At 42.9% G+C, this 14,067-nt stretch overlaps 1 protein-coding gene across 1 annotated transcript in view; it reads left to right on the top strand.

The window, feature by feature from the left end:
- Nucleotides 1-14,067, top strand: part of LOC146589295 (sodium channel protein type 5 subunit alpha-like) — a 213,214-nt gene that overhangs the window by 112,449 nt on the left and 86,698 nt on the right. The window contains 3 exon segments of the mRNA XM_085316462.1: nt 1,618-1,856; nt 7,029-7,202; nt 8,636-8,992. Of these exon segments, the coding sequence (XP_085172588.1) occupies nt 1,618-1,856; nt 7,029-7,202; nt 8,636-8,992 (770 nt within the window).

The raw sequence follows: 14,067 nt of genomic DNA, 5'->3' as shown, positions 1-14,067 counted from the left end.
TTTCCATGCTCTGGACTCTCAGGCAGTTCTTGAGCAGAACCAGCTTGCCCAGGAGGTCCCTGAGCACACAAGCTAACAACGAGGACAGAAAAACAACCTGCAGCCGAGGAGGCTCAACACACCCCTTTTAGCAACAGCCTGTACTTAAACAGGTTTATGTTGGCCTTATGTGGAACYTCAAGGAGAGTCACATATCTGATGTGTGTGCCCATCAATATCAAGCCAAAATCAGTAATACTGGGATAATCAGGGATGGCTAGAAAGAGCTTATTAGGAGTATGGCCACAGATAGACATGGTCTGCCTGAAAAATGAGGTCCTTTGAGAAGTTAATGCCCSTAACTCCTCATTAGATTCAGGTGTGGGTTTCTGAAAAAAATGCAGAATTAGGACTTTGCATTGCAATGAATGTGGGTATAGAGAGTTCTAACTTCATTTTAAGTACTTAACTAGAAACGTTCTATTTGGAGCCTGGAGATAGTTATTTCTTGGGAGCAGTTCAGCTTGCCACGTATCTCAGAAGGCTGTAGGTGTTTGGGCAAAACCAGCACGTGCAGGACATCAGCCAATATTTTGAAAGTTTCCTCGGAGGCACCTGACACTGTAGTTATGCTGTTCAGTGAAGGAAAACGCACAGAGAATGCACCCTGGCTTACGAGGGGAGGCTGTTTGTAAAGTGATTGTAATAACAGGCTTGGCTGAAGTTTTCCCGTTATCAGCTCAGGTTCTAATTATATAGACTAAAACCTTTACACAGCATTCCATGCCCATAAAGGAATCAGAAAAGAAAAGCATCAAGCAATTCCATTAATCGTTATCATTCAGCCATTAACCGCCTTATTGTGTCTTCCCCCCCCCCCATTTGATGTAAATTATACTTATGAGGCCATTTCAGTTCTTTCATGTTCAAATAAAATGAACAATGTATAAAAGTTACATTTTTGGTAATATTTTAAAWGCACCTTTTAAAAGCACGTTGGAGCTCTAGTGCCATTTTCAAAGCATTTTATACAGTCTCCTGGTTTTACATCTGGGCCTTTCAAAGAAAATCAGGTGCTTAACGCTTTTTTCARTTGGGATATTAAGAACAGAAACCCTATTGATATCCAGTGATACTCTGGCTCGTAAGTGCTTAAATCAGCTCGAAATACTGGATTTAAGCTCTTYCATCTCTTAACTATTTCAAAAGGTTTTACTTAAGTTGCATCTAAAATGGGACATGGAAGATATTCCAATTCAAGTTAAATGAAGATAGTGTATTCTTCTTTTTGATTTGAACTTGACAAAATGGAAAATAGAGTGCAAATCTGAGCCTGTATATAATTTTAGATTTTACATATTTCATGTGTTTTTCTCTTTATGCTTCTGAAACTTTTAAAAGGTTATAGCTTTCAGAATAGGCTGGTATCTGCTAAAAATGCAAGGCAATTGGCAAAAGAAAAAAAAATAGAGCTCCCAAAATGCATAATTTGCCAGCACATTAGGATAGAAATATTTGTGTCCTAAAAAAAGTTTAGAGTAATTCAGTGGACTTTTTCTATGCTATGWGTCATTTTAAGTATTCTCTTGTCATATAATTCAGTGTGAATTGACTGCTACTTTGCTGTTTGCGACTTAGAGCTTGAGGAATCACATCAGAAATGCCCTCCATGCTGGAACCATTTTGCTGTTAAATTTCTCATTTGGGATTGCTGCCCGCTTTGGCTTTTAATCAAGAAATTTGTCAAGYTGGTGGTAATGGATCCATTTACCGACCTCACCATCACCCTTTGCATTGTGCTGAATACACTCTTCATGGCCTTGGAGCATTATAAGATGACGAAGGAGTTTGACCACATGCTTTATATAGGCAAYCTGGTAAGTGAATTCAAACTTGAAATGCTACCTGATAGCTTATTTTCTGCTTTTTAAAGTCACGGCTGAGGCCTTGGGAAAAACCCATTCTGATTTACTGTCAACAATGCTTTGCCTACGTCATGTCAAGCAATTGGCGTATAGCAAACTCAATCAGGGTATGAGGAGAAATGAATACAGAACGTGAAACCATTTTTATTAAACCAAAATATTCTCATGTTATTAGTAACCATTCAAGCCGCATTTTTGGCCTCTTCTCAATAAGTCACTAACTCGTACCAGTTTAAGGAAATGARATGAGAGAAAGGTTAATGGTTATTTGGGATTTCTTCTAAAGTAATAATCAAGAAACATTTCTCAAGGATTATTAATGATTTTTAAGTTAAAGAATCCTAAGGAAGAAAAGATCTTGGAGGGAGCCASAGTGGAGCTGAGCATATCTAGATGTAGTTGGGGGCTGAAGAAGCTCAGCTAGGGGAGCATTAGACTGAAGATCTAAAGGTCCCTGGTTCAAGCCCAGGCTTCAGCAAGGGGGGCGGTCCTTGTTGCTCCTTCTCTGGAGATATTCAAGGCCTGCTTAGATGCAACCCTATCTAACACGCTCTAGGTGACCCTGCTTGAGCAGGGGGGTTGGATTCGATCTCCAGAGGTCCCTTCCAACCTTACCGATTCTATGATACGCTGGAAGGTGCCTGCAGTAACTGCTGGTGCATGATCTGCCGCTCACCCTTACATGTCCTGCTGTGCCCCAGCTGTGGCAGCTGCCCCCTGCCTTGTCCAGCTGCGTGTCCTGGGCTCTGTACAAGGGTCAGGGGGTGCGGAGGCACCGAGCAAACCACTAGTCCTTGGAGGAGAAACTCCTAAAGTACCAGCTGYGGCAGGTACAGAGAGCTGCAAAGTAAGTGGAGACTGAGAACTACATCCAAGCTGCAGGGATAGCAGAAAAGCTTTTTCAAAGAGGTCTTTGTACAATTCGTTAATCCAGGGGTCACTAAAATTCTGCAGTTATTACAAAACYGGAGTCTTTTATGTTATTGTCTTTCTCTGAGTTTATTTTGAAAGTTTACTGTGTTTTACTGCTTTAAAGCTCAGTTTTAATGTTTGGAATCCTCTTAATTTTGGGGGAGTTTGTATTGGAAAAGGTGCAGGCTGTCTGGCCATGGCATGATAGAATTTCCCCTTAAGTCTAGTGGTAAAAGCCAATATAGGATCATAAAAACTCCGGAAAAGCCTGGGAAAATATGCCTTGTTAAATCTGAATTTGAGAAGCTCACAAAGGAGATGTGAAAAGCCCTTTATTCCCACGAAAGTGATGGCTGTATTCCCTCAAGGTGGGATTCACCTAACTCTGGATATCTACAGCGTAGGAGTCTCTGGCTGAGCTAACTTTAAAGTCAGTGGAGAGAAATGGACAATTTTAAGGCACGATTAACCTGATGTTTTGCAGACTTTTACTTTTGGATAAGGTGGACTGTGCCCTGGGGGCCGTTGGCTGTAGTGACCATCTCTCTGCTGACTGCAACAGGAGCCAGCAGAGACTCTGCAGACGTGGGTGTCTGCATTTAGCCTGAATGCTTCTCGGCCAGGTTTAGGTGGGCAGAAGCAATAACCAGGCTTCTCATACCAGTCCTAGCATACACTGTGCTTCAGGTGCAGATTTATTCTCAACTCTGGATTTCCTCCAGCAGGTTGTGGCTCTTCTAGGCTGTTGGACCAGTCTTTAAGTTGCTCCGTCTTAACAAATCTCTGTTATTTTGCTGAGCAAAAATCTTGTGTTTGGTTCTCCTTTGCTCTCGATACATACTCTTGCCCTTTGTGGAAAGCAGGCGATGATAAGAGTAGCTCGGAAAGCCACCTGACAGGACTGCCTCCAGCTTCCCTTTGCAGCAAACCCTTGCGTGGGATGGCTGCTCAGCAATTTGTGGCCTCCTCGGAGGACTTAAAAAAACCCTTCCTTTAGACCCCAGTATCTGTCAGAGCAGGTGGCAATTTTCATAGTTAACTTTATAGAATGGTAATTTCGTAGAACGGTAAGGTTGGGAGGGACCTCTGGAGATCATCTAGCCCAACCCTCAGCATAGCCCATACGGGGATTGAACCCGCGACCTTGGCGTTAGCAACACCACGCTCTAACCAACCGAGCTAAACCTGCCCCCAATGCCACAGTTTCCCCCCTGGCTAATCTGGAAAATAAATGTGTCCGCTCCTTGCCCTTCTTTTGGCAGATCAGCTCCTCCCTTTGCCAGCTCACAGGCAGGAAACTTTAGACCCTCGCAGCCYTCCTGCCAACATGACTCCTGTAGGTCTGCACGGGCCAAGCCGGGCTGACCCGTGCGCCAGCACGGCTCAAGGAAACAGAGACGAGTGGAAGAAATTGCAAAGCACTGTAAAGTAGCATACGCAGAATTCCTCAGCACTGCCTGGAGCTCTTTCATCTGTTTGTGCTCGAGAGTAAAATAAACTAACAGGCTTTTTTCAGAGGCACCAGRCTCCCATTCCCCTGAGGTCCCGGGACGGGTGGGTAGGAGGACAGACCACCCTGGCTCTCCCTCGCCAGGYTGGCTAAACTCCTCCATAACTGGATTGCAAGCAGAGCAGGTCAGAGGCAGGTAATTCCATTTTGTGGAGGATTTTGCAAAGTCATTTGTAACGAAAAATGGACGATTTTGCAGTTCGCCGTGAAAGGGAAGGGAGTCCCGGCTGCAGGGCAGCCTGCCAGCTGGCTGCTTTCCCTAAGCCACAGCCTACCGAACCCCTCCTCTGCCCCACACTGACTGTCTGCAGCCCTTCCCTTACATCTAACCCTCTTTGAGTGATTATAGGAGCATTAAATGGGGAAAAATATTAAAAGGGCAGATCTCCGGCATTTTTTCCTCAAAATGAATGTTTTAAAAAAAAAAAAAAAAAAAAAAAAGAATGAAAATGAAATAAAGTGAAATATGGCTTGTGTTTCTCCAAGCGATCCTTCATCTAGCTGTCAGTCATCGGAGATCTGCTGCTCTGATTATATCATCTACTTCATGCAATTATGTGGCACCTGCTACCTTCAAACTCCTTTAGTTCATCACTTACAGAAATCAACATTTTTGAATGTCATCATAAGGCCTTATGAGCMTACATATATCTTTGCATGTATCCTCTCTCTATGCAATGCCAGTAAATTCAAAAATTAGGCAGGCATAGTAAGATTATCTCAATTTTTTTTCTTCCTTCAGAAACTGAGATGTCTTTATGTGATATTAGTGCTTAAATGGCTGCAATGGTAGTTAAAAGAGAATTTTTAAGATGAAATCCTCTGATCAGCAGTGGCATATTTAGGAATCAGCACCAGCCAGATGTTAATATATTTACTTTCTTTGCAGTCTTTATCGTGTTCAGTATCCAGCCTCTTGCATGAGTACAGCTAGCTGTGTACCAGGTGCCGGTGGGTTCACAAGGGCAGTTTGAAATTCATAGCTTGTACACACACAAAATTCCCGATGCCTTTAGAAAGGTTCATCTATTTTGCTATCTTACTATGACATTTCCTTCTCAGAAGGCTATTGATTAAAATGATTTAGGTAAGGAAAGTGATCCTCCTGAGTCATTTCTCAGCAAGACGGTTGCATAATGCGCACAGCGTGGTATCATCGTTTTTTAAGGCAGTTCTCTGGATACAGTTTCACAGACATCCCGTTTCCTGTTGCTCGCTGTCCTAGGGGAAATTGCAGTGTTCTGGTGGGGCTCTTTGGTATCTCTAACCATAGTGACTCAGAAACTATTGGTCTGTTAAGAATCCAAGACAGATCATTCTTCTGGGGTCTTGGGACAGGGCTTTGATAGGGACTTTGAGCAGTCCAAACTGTTGCGATGAGGTTGTTATTTTCCTAATGAGAAAGAGGGTTTTTACATAGGGAACTCTGGGAAAATGGCTACCTAGGAGAATGTATCCATGCACTCCTGAAGCATTACAGGGTAAAGTCAAACCAAATCAGATGTAGACCACAATCATTTATTTTCATCCCTTAGTATCTTAATTTTATAACCTTAACTTTCCTTTCCACATCTTAATGGGTTCCACATCTTTGTTGCTGAGAGCTGATCAGGCTTGCTGGGATATGGACACAGGTATTCAGTTTATGGAAGGAAAGCATTTCTCCTCGAGTGTATGTTACTGAGACACTAGCTCTGGATCTGACCCTTTCTGATCTACATGGTACATTGATATTGGCTGTTTCATGGAAAATAACATCTTTCAACATATGAGTGCAACAGACATTTTTTCAGAACATAAAGCTACATGCACCATGTACCAGGATGTAGAATGAAAATAAAACAGTATAAAAACAACTTGATGCCTGCATTTTGTCACTTTAAGTTGACTATAGCCTCGTATTGTGTGTTTAAACTGCTATTTAGAGAGGGCATAYGGAAGGACAAAATCTGATTCTCTTAGATGCTTTGCAGGAATGAGTTTAAACTGAGTTTGCTGTCACAGCCTTCCTTTCTCCTATTCCTCTGCCTAGTAGGTAATATTTATATGTTGTTTCAAAGAAAAGCATTCCAATTAAAAGTTTCACCATCTGACATTTGAACTGGGTCATAAATAAGCAATATGTTCTCAAGATGCTATGAAGAGAAAATTACTGAGACTATTCATTAAAAAAAAAAAAAAAAGAGAGACTAGGAAATTAGAGCCTGTAATCGCCTTCACTGCTGGCAACAACCTAAAAGTGACTGGAAGCTTGTGTTACCCTGGTATTGATAAAATAACAAAATAAAAAGGGATAACACAACAGGTATGCTACAAACAAAAAACCCCTTTAACGCTCCAACTCCATTCATTCAGGCTTCCTCACCAAAATGAACAAATTTAGCCTTTATAAATGGCACCTTTACACTTTCGTATTTATCACCGAGGCCGTYCAGATGATGGAAGGAGTTGGAAATGTATGTTCTAATACAGAGCTTGAACCCACGTGCCGGCATATGTTTACAGCAGCATCAAATGTCATTGTGAAAAGAGTAGACAAGCTCAGAGCTGCGACAATGACAAAGAATCAGCCACGAAAAAGATGAAACATTTGCCTGCAAAATGTTTTTGGCTCTCTGCTCTGCTATCCTGTGTCTGCGGAAAGCCAGCAAAGAGGGAACGTGCTCARAAAGTTTCTTTCTCTTGCTGTTTTCTTTCTGCAGGTCTTCACTGGGATTTTTACAGCAGAAATGATCTTCAAAGTAATTGCCCTTGACCCCTACTACTATTTTCAGCAGGGCTGGAATATTTTTGACAGCATAATTGTTATACTCAGCCTGATGGAACTGGGTTTGTCCAGCATGGGAAACCTGTCYGTTTTGCGCTCCTTTCGATTGGTAACGTTCTCATTTCGCTCTTWTTTGTCTTATTCTATTAAATATACATACTGACATGAATGCAACACATTTTCTTAAAAATGCATCTGCCGATAAAGAATTTAATTGCTGCAAACTGGTGAGCGGTATGTGACACTAATTACAGGCTGTGGGACAAATGGAATTGCTCCAGATTTACATCAGGTTAAATGAGAACATAATTTGATTCCTCCTAGCTGTGCCAGGTACTTGCAGCACACTTAAGATGTTTGAGTTCCAATTTGTAATGAAAATCTGCCATTTTGTACCCGTATACCTGTTAGCATAAAGTCAGCGCATAATTGATGGCCCAAGAAACGCAAGATCTAGTAACACGATGTTTTAGAACTTGTTATTCCTAAGCTATATTATAAACATGCCACTGTTCTTTTAAATGTTGTCAAAAGAAAATGTCTCTGAATTATTCACAAGTGGCTTTTTTTTTTTTCCTAGAACCAATCAACATAACAGAGCATCTGTCTTTCACGGGAACTCCTTAGCTGTCAGCTCCTTTGTTATGCATGGGGTAGTGGTATTCTATTAACGAGACACTGTGGACATACTGGAATAGAAAAGTAGTTTCCTTGCCAGCCTGACATTTGTGTTGCACTTCATGTACCAGGATGTCCATGCTAATCATTCTGGCCATGAGATGGCTTCACAACTTGGAAAGACCAGGAAAATAAGCCCTTATGCTTACATTTAGTGGAAGCCTTTTTTTTCCCCTTACAAAAATTCTCTGTGATGCGTGAACATGCATATTTTTTGCCCGATGCTGCTAGGGCCTGAGAATCTCCTGTCAGTTTTTGAGCAATCCCTGTACAATAGGATTGAAATTAAACCTTCAGCCGAAAACACAGCACAAGAGCTAGGAACCATTTACATCCCTAAAATAGGTCTTAAGTGGGACGTGGGTTGTGCAAAGACTGCATGATCCTCAACACAGAGGTGATTTTCACCCTGGGAGCCAACAGCTAATAGCATCTGACTGAGGCTTGCTCTAAAACACGGAGGAATTGCTTCTCTCTTTGCAGGATCAAGCCCTAATCTCCTTCCCCCAGGTGCCCATCAGGTTGTTTAATTTGAGGAGAAAAGGGAACACAGAWGAAAATGTTAAAACCCGAGACCTCCTCTTCCATCTTCTACACACCATGATATCAGGAAACAGTCTCCAGAGCATGTCTGTCTAATAAGGCAGAGCACTGCTCTTGAAAACTTAATTCTCATCCAGGAAGAACAACTGATATTTTATTAATAGATGTGGTGGGGTTAACAGGAAGTACCGCTAAAATCGCCTYGTACTGCTCACGGTGGCATTTAACGTGTTTCTTGTGTTTTAACCACTTTAATAATTCATCAGCTGAAACGTCTATTGCGTCTGTGAACTGACACTGTTGTTTATGTTTTGTTCACAGCTGCGAGTCTTCAAATTGGCAAAGTCCTGGCCGACCTTAAATACACTGATTAAAATCATTGGTAATTCAGTGGGTGCCCTAGGTAACCTCACTCTCGTGCTGGCAATCATCGTTTTTATTTTTGCGGTGGTGGGAATGCAGCTTTTTGGGAAAAGCTACATAGACAATGTCAAGAAGATAAGCACAACTGGCAATTTACCACGTTGGCACATGAACGATTTCTTCCATTCCTTCCTCATTATATTCCGAATCCTCTGCGGGGAGTGGATCGAGACCATGTGGGACTGCATGGAAGTAGCGGGGCAACCGCTGTGCCTTCTTGTCTTCTTGTTGGTCATGGTGATTGGAAACCTAGTGGTGAGTTGTCAAGGTGGCTTTTCTTCCTTTTCTGGTGGGTGTAGGCAAATGTACCCCTTCTTTTATCCAGAGACTGCAAATCTCTCATTGTTCCGTGTCTATAGTTTGCTGAGCCACGTTTTCCACCAAGAAACTTGTTTATATCCCGAGCACAAAATTGATAGCGTTGCATTACTGATCAGGCTTAGTGCTTTTGCAGAAGGRCAGATAATGTTTTAGCAGCAAAAAGACACATGAGTTGGTTAAAGTGATTTTATTTCTTAAGCCATTTGCAGCTCTTAAGTGATTCTATTTTTTTTTTCTGAACGGAAGTAAAGACCACCAYATCAGGGGATATTTTTATTTTTGTCCATTTTTGGTGCAGAACGTGTGATCCTTGCAGCTAACACGGTGTCTTTGCGTGAAGTTTTGAATGTGTTTGTCCTGCATATTCKAGGAAACTGCAGGTTATGTTTACAGTAAAGTCACTTGCTTGCTTGCCTTTTTAATAGAGTATCCCATAAGCATGGGTTGCATAAGCTCTGAACCTATTAAGGCTGAATTGTGTTTCCCTGTTGACATCTTATGGCGCGCTTAGCTGGCTTGCAGTCGCTGCGAAAACGTTTTGCCTGTTCAGCTTACAGAGCATCTCTGACATTGTGGCTCTAATGGGCTTACCGTTTATGTAGTGAGTTGTTTAATGGTAGATCCTGCTRTAAAAATGTTGGATTTTGCTACCGGTTGCTTTTAATGGTGGTTGTTCTTTTAAGTACCCTGAGCTCTGGTTCTGAGTTCTTGGGGTAGAAAAGTTCAAGAAAAAACTTATAGAAATACAGAGCAAAAGATTTTCATTTACAGTAATTTAAACTTTAGGATTATATTTGCACTGAAAATATTGATTGGAAAAGTAAACTATATTTTATAGTTATTAGTTATATAAATGAAAAAATTAAACTGTGATTACTAAAAGAGCAGCAAAATACTTTTTGTTTTGTTTTTTTTCCTAACTTCAGCTTTCTATAGGTTTTTTCTGGAACTGTATGTGATCAGAATAATTGGGGTGCATTATTACTTTCAGAGAGTTTAACCTGACATTCAGAAATGTAATCTCCCCTACAATTAAACAGCAAATTCTGTGTATGATAATGAAACCCAAAAATAATACCTGAGAAATACCAGAGAAAATATTAACATTTGACATATTAATGATTATTGATAGAAGTAAAATTGCATCATCAGTTTCCTTTAGATATTAACAGTCATTGGTYTGCATAAGAATTGGTAAACATAAAGTCTGATTCAGAGGAGTTTTGCATACCTTATCTACATATATTTAGATTTCAGTGTWCAGCAAAGATCATTCCAGATGTAAAAAGAGATACTGAAAAATTCTGTCAATATGGATAATTCTGAATTTATCAGTCAGCTGATGGCAAAAATACTATCTTTATCATTTTCATCCAATGGTTTGATAAGTATGTGCCAATCACTGTATGATAGTTGGAGGGATAATTCTATGCAGTTCGCTCAGAAGCACAGGGGGAAAAGAGAAGAAAAATGGTTCACAAATGTGATGGTATTAAGAAAAGGGGAAAAGGACAACAAATCCTGAATCATGAGATGCAACTGGTGTCAACCCCGTTACATACAGATTTCATGATCTTAGTTAGCAGGTAGAGAGAAAGYCTTCTTCTTCTCCCTCTGACATCAGCAACAAAATTCTTATTTTCTTTCATGAGAGTGGGTTAACTTCACAAACTCTCCATTCTCTAAGCAGCACCAGATGCAAAAATTCAGGTGGCCAAAAAGAGCAATGGACTTCCAAAAGAAGAAGACAGAAGCATTATTCTGTCTTTTTCAGGCAACTTGYTTTACCAACAAAATTTCTCTTCTAACTTACTGAGTTCCTTGTTCCTTCCTGAATTTCACGAGTCAATTCGGAAAAGAAAGTTTCTGAAAAGAAAAATATTATCTTGAGAGTGTATCTCACTTGAACTGAGAACTCTGTTTTAGTCTCTGAAGGCGTAGAGGGAATCCTACAGCATTTTTCCCTGTGTAGCAGATCTRCACACTCATCTGGATTAAATTCTTTCTGTCAAATGTGCCAATATTTATGGTAGCATCTGCAGCCACTTTCCCCACTGAAAAACTAAGCAGAYCCACTTTGTAGATAACCCAAGCTGATTTTTTGCAGCTTTCATGTTGGCAGACTCCTCTGGGAAGASGTAACTCGGTTACAAGTGTCTTCATAGAATCATAGAATCAGTAAGGTTGGAAGGGACCTCTGGAGATCATCTAGTCCAGCCTCCCTGCTCAAGCAGGGTCACCTACAGCATGTTAGACAGGGTTGCATCCAGGCGGGCTTTGAAGATCTCCAGGGAAGGAGACTCCACAACCTCTCTGGGCAACCTGTGCCAGTGCTCTGTCACCCTCACAGGGAAGAAATTCCCCCTCACGGTCAGGCAGAACTTCCTGTGCTTCAATTTCTGCCCATTGCCTCTTGTCCTGTCACATAGGACAACTGAAAAGAGTTTGTCCCCGTCCCCTTGACACCCTCCCTTCAGGTAGTTGTACACATTGATAAGATCCCCCCTCAGTCTTGTCTTCCCCAGGCTGAAGAGGCCCAGCTCTCGCAGCCGTTCCTCGTAGGGCAGGTGCTCCAGCCCTCTGATCATCCCCCTAGCCCTGCGCTGGACTCTCTCCAGTAGYTCCATGTCTCTCTTGTTCTGGGGAGCCCAGAACTGGACAGAGGACGTGAGATGAGGCCTCCCCAGGGCTGAGTAGAGGGGCAGGATCACCTCCCTCSACCTGCTGGCAGCACTCTTCCTAACGCACCCCAGGAGACCATTGGCCTTCCTGGCCACAAGGGCACATTGCTGGCTCACAGTCAACTTGTTGTCCACCACCACCCCCAGGTCCTTCTCTGCAGAGCTGCTCTCCAGCAGGTCAGCCCCCACCTTGTACTGGTGCCTAGGGTATTTCTCCCTAGGTGCAGGACTAGGTCTCCTAGGTGCACTTGTCCTTGTTGAACCTCATGAGGTTCCTCTCTGCCCAACTCTCCAGCCTGTCCAGGTCTCTCTGAATGGCAGCACAGCCCTCAGGTGGGTCAGCCACTCCTCCCAGCTTGGTATCATTAGCAAACTTGCTGAGGATGCACTCCATCCCCTCATCYAGGTCATAGATGAAAAAGTTGAACAGGATGGGACCCAGCACTGAGCCCTGGGAGACGCCACTAGCCACAGGCCTCCAACTAGACTCCACRCCACTGATGACCCTCTGAGCTCTGCCTTTCAGCCAGTTCTCAATCCACCTCACTGTCAACTCGTCTAACCCACACTTCCTGAGCTTCTCTAGGAGGATGTTATGGGAGACAGTGTCAAAAGCCTTGCTGAAGTCAAGGGACACAATGTCCACTGCTCTSCCCTCATCTACCCAGCCAGTCATTCCGTCCTAGAAGGCTATCAGGTTGGTTAAGCAGGATTTCCCCTTGGGGAATCCATGCTAGCTATTCCTGATCGCCTTCTCCTCCATATGCCTGGAGATGACCTCCAGAATGAATTGTTCCATCACCTTACCAAGGACGGAGGTGAGGCTGACTGGCCTATAGTTGCCTGGGTCCTCTTTCTTGCCCTTCTTGAAGACTGGAGTGAGTGATGCATTTAGTGATTCGGTTTGCTGGTCTTATCAATCCTCATTACCATAAAATCAAAGGAAAAGTGAAAGAAAATCAGGGGAAATTAAGAAGTGCCCTGGGAAGCTGCACATTACAGAGCAGTCAAGCAGTTGAAAGGAAAATTAGTAATTCTTAAATTTTTGGTTTGTATTTATATTTCCTGAACCTTGGACCTCTGCAGTGCTACAGGAAACTGTATTTATTACTGGTCTGCTGATACTTGAGTCATCTTCGAAGAACTAATAGCATAGCTAGAAAGTTATGTGCTGTGTAATTGCCTTTTGCAGAATAACATTGTACCGCTACCATCAGATGGCATTTTTGGGGTCATCAAAGGCAGTTTGGAAAGTAAAGCTAAACCAGAGGAATGATAAAGTAATTTCTCTGCCATTTACAGGAAATAGCTTCTGAAATCACTAACTGATAATTGTATTTACTGTGACGTTTTGTAAAGGAGCTAACATATTTCCTATGTACATTTACATTGTTGAGGTTAATACGGCAAATTACTGAGATGGGAGTTATTAAAAAGATGTAGGGCAATCTGGGCAGCAAGGCAGAGCATGGTGCTGCTTTGCCGGGTCAGACAGTGCCGCAGGTCCGGGTGCGACACCACCGGCTTCTCAGGACACAACCGTGTGCAACGGTGTAGGGGCCTTTAGGGCACTAACGATGTGCATGAATAAAACTGACAGTTCAATCACACAGGGAACAACCTTCTAACCTCTTGGGGTGTGTGTGACGTACTCTGACCAAACAGGAATTCAGCTTTTAAGCCATCCTTTTATTCTGCCCCCTTGCACCCAGATAAAGCCCATTTTCTACCCACTTCTGGGACACCACCAAGGGAGGGGCAAGGCCAAGTGGGGCAGATGTTCATTCACCATCTCTGCTCATGCTCTGAGTTGGCTGCACATGACACGGTCAATAGCCAAAAAAATACCCCACCGCATTAGCCTGAGCAGAGCGGTGCAGAGCCGTAGTGCGATGACTCGCCCCCAGTGCTGAGCGCTGGACTGCCGCTGGCACACCTCTGCCTCTGGGCACGGGGGACAACCTTCCCCGAGGCTGCGGTGAGAGCTGGCTTCCTGCACCACGTCTGTAGGGTTTTCCTAGGCTCTTCGCGGGGCTCTCGGGAGTGCTCCTGGCAAAGAGAAGTCACTGTAGCCCAGTTCCRAAATATAAGCATTTAGTGTGCTAGCACAAAAATAAAGATATGGGAGAACATAGCTGGTCATGTTTCTGTCTCCAGAAGCGCCTGGAAATTCTGTGAGCTGCAGATTCCCCTGCCAGATCTTAGGAAAGAGAAGATTTGGGGGATCTACCTAGCGGTATAGTCCTACTCAGAGCAAGTGGTTGGGACAATGTCGACCAGAAGTCCCTTCCAGCTGTTATCACTCGATAATGCTGTAGTGGAGGGGAG

This window comes from Rhea americana, unplaced genomic scaffold, assembly GCF_003343005.1.
Source record: "Rhea americana isolate MKP2758 unplaced genomic scaffold, rheAme1 scaffold_47, whole genome shotgun sequence".
NCBI classification, from domain to species: Eukaryota; Metazoa; Chordata; class Aves; order Rheiformes; family Rheidae; genus Rhea; species Rhea americana.
Note: the sequence above shows the minus strand (reverse complement) of the source record. Positions and strands in the feature narration are given on the sequence as shown.